We start from the raw sequence: 16,991 nt of genomic DNA on the forward strand, positions 1-16,991 counted from the left end.
GTGCATCACCGCCTACAGGCCGGCTGATTAAAAGCCCTCTGTCAGGGGTGAGCAGCCATTTTGTTGCAGACGAACTCGGGGGCTGGCGTGATTGGTCGGTTGATTTGATTTGCAGCGCGGCGCTCAGTCACTTATTTATCCTCTGCGCCTGACATCATTAAATAGGATGCGGCTCCTAATCAGATATCTGACACACATGGAAGAGGAGGAGGAGGAGGAGGAGGAGGAGGAGGAGGAGCGGGTCCATCTAATGCATCTATCAGGTGGTATCGTGTTCCATAGGATGGAAGAGAAGACGCCGAGGCTGAGTGCCCATTTAACCAGACAGGAAGTCAGCAGCAGTCATCAGCAACATCACGACTAATTAGGTCGGAGCTGCGGGAATAAATTCAGAGTTTGTGTCATGGCCTGGACGACGCACCTCCACCTCCTGCATCATTTTAGCCAATCGATAAGACACTTGAACATACATCAGTGTGATAAGAGCATTTATTTATCCTGTACTTGTCCCATACGATCACATGGAGGAGGGGCCAGTTTATGATACTGTACTGCAGCCAGCCACCAGGGGGCAAGTTCATTAGACTGGTTCGAGCTAACGCAGAATGTTTTTTTATCCTGGTTTAAAATTCATTTGAAAGATCAGCAGCACTACTCTGCGTTTGATGTGACATCATTATAGAAACTTTCTTTCTTCAGCTTCCACGGGTCTTTTAACGAATATTTTAATGTTCAATGAAATAATGATTATGATCCGATGTGTAAATGAAGTTGAGCCTCAGCTTGTAAACGCCAGAAAACAAACACTCGGCACAAAATGTCATAAAAGGCTGTTTGTTATATCACCTATAATATAATTAACTATATATAGACACATAAATATAAACTGTTAACATTATAAACAAACATTTATGACCTGGAGATTATATGATATCAAATATAATTTTAAACTGTGTCAGTTGTTCAAATAACTTTTTTCTCGAGGTTTTGTGAACACTCGTGACTCGGCTGCTCGATGAGACCCAGCTTCGGATTCGAGGCTGATTAGCGAGCGGACAGGAACGCGCGAGATGAAGTCGCACGATCCACGAATCAAACGGTGCAACAAATACAAAAATCAGACTAACAATTGACGAGCGGAGGAGTCGTCCTGGGATTTTAATCCTCGTGTTGTTGTTGTTGCCGCTGCAGGAAGATGCAGAAGTGGGTCTCGAGCACCTGTTCGAAGGAGCCACATCTGTGAGCTCTCTCTAACAAGTGCGCACATATGGCGGCGCCGGACTCATTTGCATCGCGTGTAGGTGGAGGCGGCACTTGGCAACTGCCTCACTTTGGTCATTAGGTCCTCATGAAAATGCAAATACAGAGCGAGAGTGTGCCGTGCATCTCATTCCCTGGGAAATGCACAAATATGTTTGTTATCACGCTGAGGTAAATATGTGCGTTCCACTAAAACCCAGTGTTTATATAATATATTATGTTTATGCAGCAGAGGACTGTACGAGTGGAAACTTTCAATACGTAAACAGAGAAATTGAAAGAAGAGAAAATAAGAAATAATAATTGCTTTTCCTTTGTTTATCTTTTGCCTTCATCTGTCGCTTCCTCTCTGTTTCTTTATCGTTCGCACCTCTCCTTTACCCCCCCCACCCCTTGCTTATTGATTAGCCAAACACTTCCTTTCATCCAGGTTTTAACAAGCAGCCCTGGGTTCAGGGTTAGGGAAATAAAAAGCGTCCCACTGCTGTCACAGCTCCTGCTCTTGTCCCCAGAGGGCCACCGTAGGCCCTGGGTAATGACTTAACTGTGGAACCAGGGTCCTTGGAGTCGTCTTTACATCACTCCTCTCTTCTTTCTACCTCCGCCTCACTACCTTCCTCTTTTCTCTCACACTGCTTCTCGGCGTAATTGGAATTCTACCGTCGAGATTTAAAAAGAATATTCGCCATGAGCAGTCAGTTGACCCCTGATCTCCGAACAATTACATTCAATAGAAACGGAATAGTTCGGTTGTGTTTGTGTCGTAATGGCCGGGTTGTTTTCTGAAGAATTCCCAGCTGTAGTTTAATTTTTTTCTGACCCTGCAGTTTTTCCTTGGTATCAGCTCCACGTCAGCAGTTACAGTCAAACAGCTGCAGGAGCTCCAGGCTCCACATTAAACTACGGCTCCGATGCATTAGCTGCTTGTTTGTGTCTAACGTTACCGTCACTTAAATTAACATTTATTTAAGTCGTCAGCTCAGGAGCATGTGACTCAGAGAAGTTCTGCAGCGTATTGATCTTAAACCTGTTTCCCAAAAGCAGCTCGAGGCTGAAAACGACTGTAAAATCTTCCAAACTTTATTTAAACTGAGAGGTTTTTAAAAGCATTGAACCATAAAACTTTATTAGTCTTGACTTATCCAACAAGTTATCAGAAGCTTTACAGCCTCCTGGGAACCAAAGGGAAAAAGGACTTTGGTTTTCTTTTGTTTTATTTCTTTCAGGTTAAATTTACCATTTAGACTTTTTGAAAATATATATTTTTATATTTTATTTATTTGTAGCATATAGAGTGACGCAAACAAAACATGTTGTTAGGTGGTACATTCTTATTACAGCCTGCGTGCATGAAGCTTGCATCATGCGTGTCTTTGTGTAATGCTCTGAGACACGTGTGTGTGTGTGTGTGTGTGTGTGTGTGTGTGTGTGTGTGTGTGTGTGTGTGTGTGTGTCTGCAGTGGTGCGGGTCAGGCAGAGAACCGGGGGTGTGGTCTAAACAGCTTATTGATTATAGTTGTGTTTAACGACTGCAGTTGTTGTAAATTGAAATGATGGCTGTTGGCTGGTGTTTGTGTGAGTGTGTGAGTGTGTGTGTGTGTGTGTGTGTGTGTGTGTGTGTGTGTGTGAGAGAGAAATTAGAAACAGTCACAGGATGAATTTAATATTCAGTATAATTTGAATCCATTTTCAGTTTGTGTTTTGTGTCTGAACTCTTATTGAACATGTATTTATCCATGTCGTCGTTGTATATGTACATGTATGTTTCTTCTTCTCGGTGTGTGTACGTTCATATCGTCTGGGGCTGGTGATGTCGTTTGCTTCATTGGAGGAAACCTGAATGCAAAGCCCGGCTCTTTCCTCCCTGATGCTCGTATTAATGCTTCGTCCCTCTGGAACCCAAAATCAGCTTTTCTGCAGCTTTTCCGTCGTCAGGCCGTTTTACCTGCTCGCCCGTAAACCTCTTTAAGCCCATTCTGCCCCATTTGTTTCTCTCTCTCCTCCCAACACGTCTCCGAGGATTCACCGCGGACAAAGACCCAAAGCCTTTGCAGCTATTAGGGCCATTTAGAGGAATCCCCATGTTGAACGAGCTTGAAATGTATTGCTGTCACATGTATTGTGATGCCTGTGATCAGTGATTTTATATTTTATGGCCCCTGTTAGCTGCACTGCTGCTCAGGGAGCTTCAAACAACAGAAAGATCTTTGGCCGCTTCGCCTCTCGTGAGGATCGGATGATGTCAGCTGCTAATTTGCACATAAGTGACCTCGATTCTTTCGCTTCATCTTTGTCTTAATGTTTCTTAAAGCAAAGTGAAAGAACGTGAGGCCTTTTTACAGCCTATTGAAATGAAAGAGGACGATTTGTAAAATGAATATGTCTTCCAGACTGTCCTGAACTTTGTGCTAACGCCCAAGAGAGAAACTAAATATCTGACGGCTAAATAAACAACAAGGTGTTAGAGACGATGTCCTGAGGCGCAGAAATCTGGAAGCTGAAGTCAGCGTCATCGTGTCTGTTTTAACTTTACAGCAGATTTTTTTTTAATATTCATTATGAAACTAATAGAAAAATAAGTTTACCTCTATTGAAAACGTGTTTTTCTACTTCTAAGTTACGTTTTGTGTTCAAGTGACTAACCTCTAACCTCCTGAAGTCTTAAAATGGGATTATTGTAAAATCACAAAGTTTAATTTCAGTAGATCGTACACTCGGTGACTTTGTCTTCTCTCTCTGACCAGCAGGGGGCGACTCCACTGGTAGTTTCTACAGTAGTTTCTTTATGTCTCACTTTATAACGTCAGTAAACATTTTCTTCAGGAGTTTATGTCTCAGTCTCTAGTTTCAAGTCTTCTTCAATACGGCTGATGTTTTCTGGGACCTGAACTTTCCTGCCCTGGTATGAAAATTCCGTCACGTGCGACGTGTTGACACTTTGTGGAAACGAGGAGACGCTTCGCGACACAGTCGGTGTTTGCTGCTCTTGAATTTCAAATAAAAACCACTGAGTCGACCGGCTACAACCGAACAGCAGGAGTTGCTGAAGCAGCTTTTCTCCGTTCACCTGCAGCCACTGCACTACGCTGCAGTCTCAGCTGCGTCCTGGAGGTCTCCTGCTCCTCTGCATCTATCTCAGTGTGAACATCAGCAGGTTGTGAGTCTTCCAGCAGAAACTCGTGCTGTTCCTACAGGGCAGAGGAGAGAATACAAAAAAAAAAAAATCTGTAATGTCTGTGATAAATAATCCTCTTAACATGGACTACAATGGCTTTTCATCAGGGGTTCTGGGAGCTGAGGGCCAAAGCTTTGCTCTGAAGCAGCAGGCTGCAACTCTGACACGCTCAGAAATGAGCAAATATACACAACTGTAAAGTGAACACACACAGAGACGCCGCTGAAGACAGAGTGTGGAGTTATATATTCTGAGGGTATAGAGGAGGAACTTTTTATCCGTGGATGTGTGAAGAGAAAACATGTTTAAAGGCGACATATGTTTTCTCAGTGTTTCTTTCCTCTAGTGTGTTCATAGTTTTTGTTAAATGTAAAAGTCTGTGGTAAGAAAAACAGGAAACACTTCATCTCACACATTTACGTAACGCAAGTCTAGCGATGAGCAGAATAACTCTTCTTTCACACTTTATTTTAAAGGTGTGTCTTCATTGTGAAGAACGTACAGCACGTACAACCTCACATCCTACTTCAAGTTGCATGTTGTTTTTGTTCTGTTTTAAATTTCAGTTCATCCAAATGAAAAGCAGACATTTAGCTGCTCTGCCATCGTGGTACAGTATTTATCATGCAGATCCTTTCGGGTTAATTGGCTCAGCCTTTGAGATGTCTGAGTTCTCTGCCTCCGTTTTCCTATTTAATTATTTAAAGTATTTACTTAACTTTTATTTCACCAGGGAAAACTCATTGAGATAAAAAAAAAAAAAAAAAAGAAAGAACATCCTCGATGGGAGGCAGCATGAATTGCAGACTAATAATCCCTGAGGATGTCTGAGTCAACATGTTTCAGATCTGTGGCTCTGGGAAGCACATGGGCCACACACTGCAGCAGCACCCCAGCACGATGATGGATGGTGCAGTCACCGGGTTTTAGCAGCGCTGCAGCTTCCAGAAGCTTTGGCAGAGTTCAATTGAACAAAGTGCTGCAGAATACCGGAGAGCACAAAGGGCCAGGAGCCGTTTTCCCACAGGCTAATCTCATCATAACCTGCAAACCCTCGAGTGCCGTGTGTTTGCGTGGAGGAGATAGAGAACATGTGAGGATAAAACTGCTGGTCTTATGTAAGAGGTCTGAACATCGGCCTCAGGTAAACACGTTGGACCACAGTTACAGGAGCTCTATAGCTCAGGTTTGGGGAAACACAGGGTCACATGAGGCCTTGTTGAATTCTGAGGAATGTACGTTAGTGTTTTTGGTTCTGAGTCTTTTCTGAAGATGCAGTTGAACGACTTCATGTGGCCTGATCTGTTATGTTGACTAGTATTTATCACTATACTCCTCTGGTTTTTAATTACTTTGTTCAAGTACATAAATACTATAATATATATATATATATATATATATATATAATAGTATGTCTTCCAGGCAGAACATTTGCTGATCAAGGGGAGAACAGCAGTTTATATAAATGTGCCTTTTCATTGTGATTCAGGATTTTTGGTTCTGTATTAAATTAGTACAACATTTAAAAAAAAGAAAGTTAACACAAAATCCACAAACACACACACACACACACATGGAAGAGATTAGCATAAAGAATAAACATGAAATAATTCAATGTGAGGAATTGCTGCTCTGGGAAACTGTCATCAGTATTTTGTCTCACATCACATTTGATATTTGTACATTATACATTTCTCTAAGTTATGATGAGTTTGAAGTTGTGAATGAACAGCTTGGTTTCCTCTCCTCCCCAACAGATCGCTTTCTCTCAGCACAACAGCATCATGGACCTGGTGCAGTTCTTCGTCACCTTCTTCAGGTAACTTTTCTTATTTTTCTCATTTACAGTATGTGCTGTATTTATTCTCTGCAGAGCTTCCAGCTGCTCCGCACATGCTTTCCCCTGCTCAGCGGTTCAGTTCCCAGGGGCTCGTTGCACAACCTGAGCTCACTGAGTTATAGCAGGTGGCAGGAGCCTCAGGTGAGGTTCTCAACCCCCCCGACAGCTCTGGCACTCGTCCGCATCTGCTCAACAGCAACAAGCAGAAGTGTCTTTGGCAACTCTGAGCCGTGTGGGTTATAGCTTTGTGGGAAAAAAAAAAAAAAAAGAAAGAAGCTGATGTCATGTTCAGCGACTCGGGGATCTTTGTGAGGGTTTGTAACGGAGCTCGATACAATCTGGAGCCGCTCGACGGCCAAAAGCAAAAATCTGCCGTCGTCCTGTTCTGTGTTCAGTCGTCTTCCTGTGAATCAGGACGTTGTTCCATAGAACTGTGGTTTCAGTTAATCTGATATGTTTGAATCCTGATAATGAATTCCGTCTTCGCCCACACGGAGTCCATTAAACAGGAAGCAGACAGACGCATGACTTCAGGCCGTGGTGAGAGACGTTAGCGCTGCAGCTCACAGTCCTGCGCCGGGGATCTAATGAGGGAGGGATTTTTGGGAAAGAAGTCTGGAATGAAGTCGACTGTCTTCAGGCGAGATTCTGCCACTCAGCAATGACACCGGACGAGTGTGTGTTTGTCTGTGTGAATGCATCCTCGTTAGTGTGTGTGCAAATTATTATATCCTGTAAACAAACATCTCGAACCACTTAGACCTGAGGATTAGACATATGTATATGGACACGTGCATATGTATGTGTCCTCTGTGTGTGTGTGTGTGTGTGTGTGCGTGTGTGTGTGTGTGTGTGTGTGTGTTGCCATGTGAGGAAGTGAGCAGGTTTTTTTTTTTTTTTTTTTTTGCCCGGGGCTGGCTTCCGGACATCAGCGACCTTTAGGCCAGCATGGAGGGATGATGTCATCAGAAGGGGACAGCATCAACTTTTGCCGGGAGAGTTTGCTGTTATTCTTCTGCCTGAGTGTGTGTGTGTGTGTGTGTGTGTTAGTCACTGGTGTGTGTGTGTGTTGCGCTCTCCTGCACCAATAAGAAAAGGTTATGTGCTACGACTACAGGGCTGTTTCTTATTTGTTGGTTTATTTACAGCTTCGGTTATATAATGCGAATGTGCTTGTTTTGTTTGAGTCCGCTGAACGTGTTATCGGTAATTCTGTCTGAATATTAGATCGTTAGAGCTCGACCGATTTATTTGTTGTGATGATGTGAAACTTTCACCAACATTTTGATAACCGCAGTTATGTTTGCTGCTCAGAAAACTTTTATTTTGCAGAGTAAACAATGCTGAAAATATATGCATTTGCATTTATAGATATATTTATATATTTTCCGTTTCTTTGTCATAAGGGTTTAACGACATCTCGTGTTTTCCTCTCCTGATGACTAAAGTGTGATTTAAACTTATCTGAGCTGTGGCCTGATTTTAAGAACAATGTTGTAAAAGCCCGAAGGAGAATCTCCCTCTAATCTTAGTGTTTGGTTAAATATTGTTTTTAAGGAAATTAAACGCAGCTGCTTTGAGATTCCACCTCCGGCGTCTCCATGATTAACTGTAAAATCTTCTTCCACAAAGATTCAAAAAGTTTAAAAACCCTCCTCCCCTCTTTCCCTCCATCCCTCCCTCCCTCCCTCCCTCCGCTCTCATCTCCAAATGAAGGCGAGAGGAAAAAAGGAAAGTGGTTGTAATTAAACAGTGTTTATGTCTCCGCTCTCCACAGTCTCAAATGCTAATTGGTGACACTGCAGTTCAGCTCTGTCCAATTACTCCCAGCTCTCTCTCGCCTGATTAGCAATCACTTCCTCTCTCGTTCTTTTCCAGAACAGCGGAGAGGCGACTGGGCTCTAAGTGGCTCATGAGACTCCGATCACATCCACTTCTTTTCAAAACGAGCGTCGTCATCGTCGCTCACCTCCGCAGGGGTTTGTCTCTGTGGAGGTGAGCGACGACAGATCTTTTATTTGTCTGCACTCTGACAGTAACTTTATTTAAACATGTAGAGATGAACAAACCCAGTGACGCAGGTAGTCGTCTGCAGCTTCCACACACACACACACACACACACACATTCATGATGATATGAAATATTGTATTGAAAAGTTAAGATATGTAGAGAACCCATGTGGTTCACACACAAACTTCACGTGTTAACTTGAAATCAGGTGAAAAGAGTTGGACGACACAGATCATCGAGGGAAGTAAGAGACAAAAGCCTCGATGTTGAAAATGTTAGTAGTCGAGCGCCCGCGGCTTCGACTCGAGGCCTCTGATTGGTCGGGCTCGACGCTCCGAGTTGATTTTCTGGTTGTGCAGTTGGAAAGCTGTTTCCGATTGTGAGCTACGTGTGGCTCATGTTCAACGAATAGCTTATTGATTTTCTTCACTCTGCCTGCCGGAGCTCAGATGTTTCACTGTGTGTGTGTGTGTGTGTGTGTGTGTGTGTGTGTGTGTGTGTGTGTGTGGTTTAATCAAAAATAAGAAAGTGTGACACACACACACACACACACACACACACACACACACACACACGTCCTGCAGCTCGTAGAATCGACTTAAACCTGAAACCGTCTTAGACCTGAATCCATCATGAGGCTCAGTGGAGTGTTAACTAACCCACAGGACTCTCCCTCCCTCCCTCCCTCCCCCCCTCCCTCCCTAATGCCGTGGTAATAGCGACAATTAGCCACTGCGCTCCGTTGGTTTGATGGCTTAGCTTTGGCCCTGTGGCCCATTAAAGACGAGCTGAGGTAATACAGACTGAATGTGGAATCTGGGACCTGATTGGATTTGAAACTCAGCCAGCGGAGGGTAATGCACATTTGAAGGATGAAGTGATTCAGTCTATTTGTCTTTCTTGTGATTTCTTCCTGGTGAATATTCAGTGCACCGGGGTCCTGGCTGAAAATCTCAATAAGACGTTGGAACAAGAGGATGGAAGTATTCCTCAGGCCGCAGATTTGTCGCCAGTGAAGAGTACGCCATTTGTCCCATGCAACTTTTTTTTTGTAACTTTGCCATCCACGGTGCAGAACGTAAATTACTCCGTGTGCCACCGTTCAGATGCTTTCTTGGCTTTGACGGCTCGTTTTCGTAGCGAAACAACGTAACGTTACTGCGCTAAGAGTTCATACAACACGACTTTTTAAAGTTGGCGACAGGGGCTCACGCTCTTCACGATGTTTCACCCCTGACTTGCGTCCTCCTGCTCCAGAATAACACATCAGGCTCTATATGTATATCTTGAATCAAGTCAAACAAGAACTTTTTCATATTTTCTATTCATCTTCAACCGGATGTCTCCAGTGGCTTTGCAACAAACAACAATAAGAAATAAAAATTGATAAACTAGTAAAAAGGAAGATGCCACGTTTGAACAGTAGAGAGCTGGATCTGTGCAGCTGAGGATATATAGTTTAATCTGATGTTTGTATGGATGACGTGTTGTTTTCCTATAAAACAAAAGGTTTAATGAGTTGTGATAAATGTTTGCACTGAGGCCGGACATTTTACCGTTGAATGAAATCCTTTATTATCACACTCGGCCGTAACATCACACAGAAGATAACAAATAACCTTTATGGTAAATTTCACTAAAAATTATATCATTGCAAACAGCAGCTATAACTAAAAACACAAATAAAACAAAGTAAAGATAAAATGCACAAAAAGTGCAGCTCATAAAAGTCTCATTGTTGTATTTTACTGTAGGGAAAGTTCCGCACTGCATATGTAATATGTTGTGGATAATAACAGCCGGCGGATTTATGTGTGAGAAAAGGGCAACGCTGGGAGAAGTCAGTTGGTTTTATCTTAATGTGAAGAAGAGTCATAGAACTGTGAATGAACCACGTTTAACTTTATCCCTCAATGCAGAAATAAATGAAGATATTAAAAACCGTGATGACAGGAACTTCCCACATTCTTATTATTCTTTATTAGAGACAATGCACAAAAACACGCTTTATGACTAAAGACAGATTTATCGACAGGAGTTTGTTCCCCTGCGCTCTAACGACAGCAGGTGAACAACATCTATTTCACAACGCGTCCACAGATCGTTATCACCACACAGATAAAAACAATTTCTACTTTGTGAAAAGCTTCCTCAGACAAAGTCGGCGGAGCGGGTGTTTAAAGTTCCCACAATGCAGCAGCAGCAGCAGCAGCAGCACGGTGCATCTTGTCCTCATCACAGGGGATTTCCTGTTTGTGATGTCACCGATCGTGGGCGAGAGGTCGTCCGTGGACAGAGGAGGCCGTGACTGCTGAAGGAGTCACGCTCATTACGGCTCCGAGACCCTTAACAACGCTGCCGTCCCCACATGAAGACACAGGAGGACACACACACACACTCACAGAGGACGATTGTTGTGTTGCTGCTGTCCTCAGCAGTTTCTGCGGCGCTTCCTGTCGTTAAGTCTTTGGTTTGGCTTGTGTCGAGCTCTTGTCAGAGGCTCCGGTTGAGAGAGGAGCTTTGTGTTGGATAACTTCACCCTCCAGACATCGAGCTGTAAGGCCGAGTGTGTGAGTGTGTGTGTGTGTTTGTGTGTAACACGAGACCTTGTTCTTTGTTAGACAGCGTCGTGTCGCTCGTTGACCTCGAGCTGCCCTTTGCTTTTCTGAAATCCCCAGTGGCCCTGTGGTCACTGCGGTTTTGTATCTCGCCACAAACTTCCTGAGAATGTCTCCGGTTTGTCCTCGTCGCTCAGCAGACACAGAGGCTGCAGGACAGTGAATGATGTGTGAGGAAGCTGAGCTATGATTTCTTTGTGGTTTTGTTCCTGGAGGTCGGAGCTGCACTTATATGAAAGAGCTTTTCAAATCTTATATTATCTGAAGTCCCTGGACCTTGAGTTCAGACACAATGTGAGGACGTTGCCTGATAATTGCGTAATGGTTGTGAGATTCACAAACACTTTCAAAAAGGACAAAGTAGAAAAAGACATGAAAAACAAGAAAACATGTTTTCCCCCTTTCTTATCAATACCTTTTTCATTATTACTTATTATTGAGTTGTGGTTCGTTCCAAAATCTCACCTAAATAAAGTTGTCTCCTCACGAAGTTGCCATTTCTATAAATAAAATGATTTTAGATGCTGAAGGAGTAAAATGTACAATAAAATAATGATCTTTCGATCTTTTAAATTTAGATTTGTAGATTTTGTAAATGTTAAAATGAGACGTAAGATATTTACTGATTGTCTTCCTCAGGACACTTCTCGCTGTATCTTCCGCTCACTGAGCACAAGTTTCATGTGTAGGATAAAGTGTGATCTTGGTTTACAGCCACAATAATGTTTTAACCGACTTTTTATCCAAAACTACAAACTTTTGTTGCTGAAATCGAACCACACACAGACTCCGGTCGTGTCCAAATGATTTTAACATTCACTGTCCGCGCCCACGTCTTTCTCCTTGTGCCTGGCAGAGATGATGTTCTTCCAGACCAGGAGAAGAAATTGCATTTAAATTTAATTTCTAGAAGTAAAATTGAGTGATTTCGTGACTGCGGCTCGTCCAAGTTTCAAAATGTCTTCAAACTTGAATCGTTTATTACGTTTCCATGAGAAACAAATTCTAATCCGTGCCGAGTTTCACAGGAAGATGAATCTATGTTGTGAATGAACCGTGATTTAGAGTAAATTAACCCACATTGATCAGAGGCAGTTGACCTGAATCACAAAGTGGTGCATCACATTAGAGTCGACTTCATTAAACAGTATATTTCATACCCTTCTGAGGAGTTATTGATTTTTGATTGATTGATTGACTCTCCCGTGACCTTCTCCTCTTCCCAGCTGTTTCCTGTCCCTGTTACTCGTCGCTGCCGTGGTTTGGAAAATCAAACAGACCTGCTGGGCCTCGAGAAGACGAGAGGTAGGACATCGTCACGTATTCGTGTGTCTGCGCATCGAGCGTGTGTGTGATGTGTATTTACGCGCAGTACGAGCTGTGTGTGTGTGTGTGTGTGTTTCACTCTGCTGCACACGAGACGTAAAATGCAGCTGTCACATTGGAAACTGAAGTAAATACACACTGAACCCCCTCCCCCCCCCCCCCCCCCCCCCATAGTTGTGAAGGGTGTGTTAATGTCACCGTCCCCGAAAAAAAGAAAAACGTCTCTTTGTATAACGAGTGTCGCCGTGACGATAAACACGGCCGTTCCCCTTAATTATTGCTCCGCTCACGAGTCAATTAACTCAGACGGAGTGATGCTAAACGAAGTGGAATGGATGATATATCACTTAAAGCCTCAACAGATGCTGCATCATTTCATATTTACTCCTCACACACACACACACACACACACACACACACACAGATCCATTTTGTTTAAATACACTTGTTGGTTTCTGCCCCTCCTCCCTCTCTTCTCTCGCTGCTGCTGTCGCCGCTTTGATGTGCAAATTGACTTTGAGCCTTTAAATGTCGGCGACATGTCGTGATGCTTTCATGGTGAAAAGAGTTGACTTCGATCGGGGGGGGGGGGGGTTCAAACTTCTCTCACCGATGAAGGGAATCATCGACAGGATCAGCTCTGTCTGCAAAGGTTCATCGTTTCAGCTCCATTGTTTTATCATTGGCTGTTTTCAGGATTGAATAAAAACAGTTGTATGAGGATTTTAACAGCTGAATCGACTTGTATGTCATCAGGAAAGTTTGGTCTTTGTTCTTTGAGTCGCTGCTGAGATATTATTATTCATCTGAAGTGGCGTCAGTGTAATGCAGTTGAACAGCAGTCATTGATCAGTGCACGGTCAGGTACATGCAACATACTAACACACTAGCGCACAACGAGTGCGCTCAAAGAAACGTGTGTGTGTATCCGTCACTTCTCCCAAATTGTAAAAATGTTTTCTCTATATTTTTGAGTTTCTCTCTATCATTTGATGAAACCTGTTTTTTCCTGCTTTCACTGGATCCGACACAGTTTTGCTCTCTGTGATGATCTGTGTCAGATGCAGATCCTCTACATACGTGCACCACACGCACCAGTCTTAGCGTGTTTCCTCTTTTTCCTCCGCTCGCAGGCCGGCCGACGCTCGGCTCCATTATTTATGAGAGCCGGTCTCTTCACAGCAGAGCCGCAGTGCTACATTTACTGCACTGTTGGTTTATTTACCCCGACTTCCTGTCACGGCTCCAGCTCTCCGTCACTCTCTCTGTCTCTTCCTGAGGGCTGTTCTCCGTTTCGAGCATCTAACAAATGGGAACCTCTGCCTCCGAGGAACAAATCACCACTGTAGGAGCTTCACTCTCCTCCCGTCCACAGTTAATGTTGCACATGAAACCAAATCAGCACATTTTTCACATATTAATTCATCTTTTCTGGCATAAATGAAGCGAATGTGACGCCTGGACGTGTGATTTCTACTGTAGTGAAGCTCAGGCTGTGGCTGAAGGAGAAAAAACACGGGATAGATTCGAATGAGTAATGGTGGCCCGGCGACCTCACAGGGAAACAATGACATTTCAGAGATGTACTTTGTTAATTTTCTTCACCAGTCGGTTGTTACATCACAGGAAACTCTCTCTGCATTTGTCCTTTAGCTGCTTTGGAAATGTCATCACTGAAACCAAGCGCTGTGAGCGAGAGAGCGAGCGACGATGCAAACTATGTTAACGAGCCGAGTGTCAGCGGAGGAGCCCTGAACGCTGCTGCCTGTTGCAGGCGACAGCTCCAAATGTCAGATTTGTCCTTTTTAAGATCCGTCGTGTTTTCTATGAATGTTTATTTTAAAAAAAATCCCATGACCTCCGATCCGGAGGGGATTAATGGAGACTTTTTAAATATCAGCATCAGATCATTAGTGTGGAAATATAGAGGAGAGAAGTAATAAAAGACAAGCCGGGACAAAAAGGCTTCTTCATTTCATCACAGTCACAAATCGTTCCTCCAATATAAATATATACGTGGAGTTCTAGATTCCTTGATATTTGGTGATTAAGGTTGTTTTCTGATCAGAGAGTCGGACGTTCAATCATTTCCATTTGATCTGTTTTGGTTTCACTTTGTAATTCAGTGAAATTCAATTCTTCTTCTATTGTTTAAAGCTGTCTCTACTTCCTGTGATTGGTCCAAAAGTCCAAACTATCCAACAAAAGTGTTTTCACTCTGGAACCGAACCACGGTTGAGTTCGATCCACACCCAGAAAAACCTCTTCCGGACTGAGGAACCTTTCACACCTGAAATGTCTGAACATCTGGACGTGTGAATCAAACCTTCAGAAAACTTTTCTATAACCTACACTTGTTTTAGTTTGGTCCGTGTCCCGTCTGCCAACACGGAGGACTGAAAATAAAGGATCTTTGAGCTGAGGAACGATGATATAAATGATATTTAAGTGTTAAATCTGTCAGGCTGTAATATTAGAAAACACAGAAGCTCTTTCTGGGTTTTTTCTCCTGGTGTGAAGCTTCGTGTGTTTGCTGCTCAGCTCTCCAGAGAGCTGGTCCAGAGGGGAACCGCAGCACAAGGTGAAAATGGGATCTCTTCACTGTTAATTATAGATCACAACCAGCCACAAGACTACAGAGAGAACTGGGTATTAATAGATCCACAGCTTTATGTTAATTGCTTCTTTTTTTTCTTTTTTATTACCAACAATCATTTTTGGATACGAGATCAAACAATCGAAAGCTACTTTGAAATTCTAATGCTGATGTGCAAAGACAGGCTGCGCAGCACGTCTGTGGCTCTCTCTAATAGGGCTGCCCCCCCGAAGACTGTGTGTGGCGGAGCGGGGGTGGGGGGGGGTTCTTTTCAAACAGCTGATGTTGCCCCCCCCCCCCACCGGATGAATAAGTCAAAAGACAAATGAAAAGCCAAAAGATCCACGTCTTCATCACTGGCTTCTCTCCCACCTCAAAGCCGTCAACGCTGACGACGAATCAAAACTTGAAACGTGGCTTTTTCTGGTTTTATAAATATTTGTTGGAATTGTAAAATGGTGAATGTATTAATAAAGTCTCAGTGACGACTCAGAGCCATTCACACGCACATTCATACAGCGCAGCACATCGATCACACACTACCAGCCAGTGTGCTGCCCGAGGATACTTCGGCATGAACACTGGGATCAAACCGCCAGCCTTCTGGTTAGTGGACGACCCGCTCCACCTCCTGAGCCACAGCGGCCCACATTTTATATAACGCTGCTAAAAAACTAAAACTTCTTCGTTTGAGGTAAAAAAAACATTTGTGAAAACCACAGACACTGAAAAACCTAAAATAATATTTAACAATCATTTGATCAGTGGGTGAGTCGGTGACATGACTTCTCGCTACGAATTCATCCTAAAGTCGTCTCAGGGTTTTTGCAGCTCGGCCAGCTCTTGCTCTCCTGGAGACTCAGATTACGCTGCTGTGTGTGAAGCCTCGTGTTCGCGGACGGCTCCTCCTGACCACCGCCGTCTCGGCCGCCGTCACTGCAGCGCCACGTCTCACACTCATTCACTTAAATTACATGTTTTCACTCCTCCTGCACGAGGCAATTAACATATTGTGTCATTTTCCCCCTGCTCTCATTAAGGAATTACACTCGGAGATACTCCACTCTGAATTACTGCAGGATGAGGATTCGCAGCATAATGAGGAGCGCTTGATTAAAATTTAAGTTTTAAGGCTGTTTTGTTTGTTCAGTACGTGTCAGCGCTGCACTCTGTCCAATAAGCTGGCGTGTGGAGCTAATTAGGCTGCTGTAAATTGTTTCCCGAGGTCTGTTACAGTCTCATTTCAGCCGCTGCACGATGACTCGAGGTGTTTAAGTTAATTCTAATGACAGGGTTCTGTCAAAATGATGTGGTAATTGAACGAGAAACGGTTTATTAAGACAATAAGTGGACAGACATACAAAAAGCAAACTGAATTTTGAATCAAGCTTTAACATGTGATTAGAGGAGCCTGATATTTTGTTTAAAATTTTCAAAATAAAGGCTTTTCTATTTCTTTTAATACTCCTGTTACATTCCTGTGGCTCTGCAGAGGCGATGTTATGCTCTGATTGCTCGGTTCCTCGGCCTCCACACACTCCAATCTGCAGTCGGAGAGATTAGCCTGTCTGGACCAGTGAACGCCAAATCACTTTTGTACGTGTGTTTCTGTGCACGATGTGTTTGTGTGTCCCTTATTTAGCTGGCATTAATCGAGGTGGCAGATTAGTAGAAGAGGTTTGATGTGGCCAAGCATGGCTGGGTGTCTGTGGACGGCCGCGGAGTCAACAAATCAAAGCACCGAGACAGGGACACACACACACACACACATCTGCACACACGGCTACAAGCCACCTTGCTGCCCGGCTCCGGCCGACCACCACAGAGACCAGTTCTCCCTGCAGTCGCATCAACACGCTCGGGCAACTCGCCACTGTACAAACACGCAGTTTCTAACCTGCTCCATTCGGTTTATCCCGAGGGCTTCAAACTTCTTTTACCTCCACTGAGTTTTACGTAAAGTCCGGGGTCGGGAACAGTCGATTAAAAAACACAGCAACGGAAACAAAGAGTCAATGAATTGTTCATAACTCCAGACACACAATTTAACTGCCACACACACACGCAGCTGAGCGGCACGGTGCCTCCGCTTGGCAAGAACAAACTCATTGTTTGCTGAGAAGCTGGAAACAAATCTGAGGCTGTTTGTGGACAAACACCTGCAG

At 43.7% G+C, this 16,991-nt stretch overlaps 1 protein-coding gene across 4 annotated transcripts in view; it reads left to right on the forward strand.

Annotated features, from left to right (window-relative positions):
• Nucleotides 1-16,991, forward strand: part of atrnl1a (attractin-like 1a) — a 160,011-nt gene that overhangs the window by 90,423 nt on the left and 52,597 nt on the right. For all 4 annotated transcript variants that reach the window (XM_069539280.1, XM_069539281.1, XM_069539282.1 and 1 more), the window contains 2 exons: nucleotides 6,193-6,254; nucleotides 12,131-12,209. In XM_069539280.1, the coding sequence (XP_069395381.1) occupies nucleotides 6,193-6,254; nucleotides 12,131-12,209 (141 nt within the window). The remainder of the gene's footprint in view (nucleotides 1-6,192; nucleotides 6,255-12,130; nucleotides 12,210-16,991) is intronic.

This window comes from Paralichthys olivaceus, chromosome 14 (genome assembly GCF_024713975.1).
Source record: "Paralichthys olivaceus isolate ysfri-2021 chromosome 14, ASM2471397v2, whole genome shotgun sequence".
In the NCBI taxonomy this organism is placed as follows: domain Eukaryota; kingdom Metazoa; phylum Chordata; class Actinopteri; order Pleuronectiformes; family Paralichthyidae; genus Paralichthys; species Paralichthys olivaceus.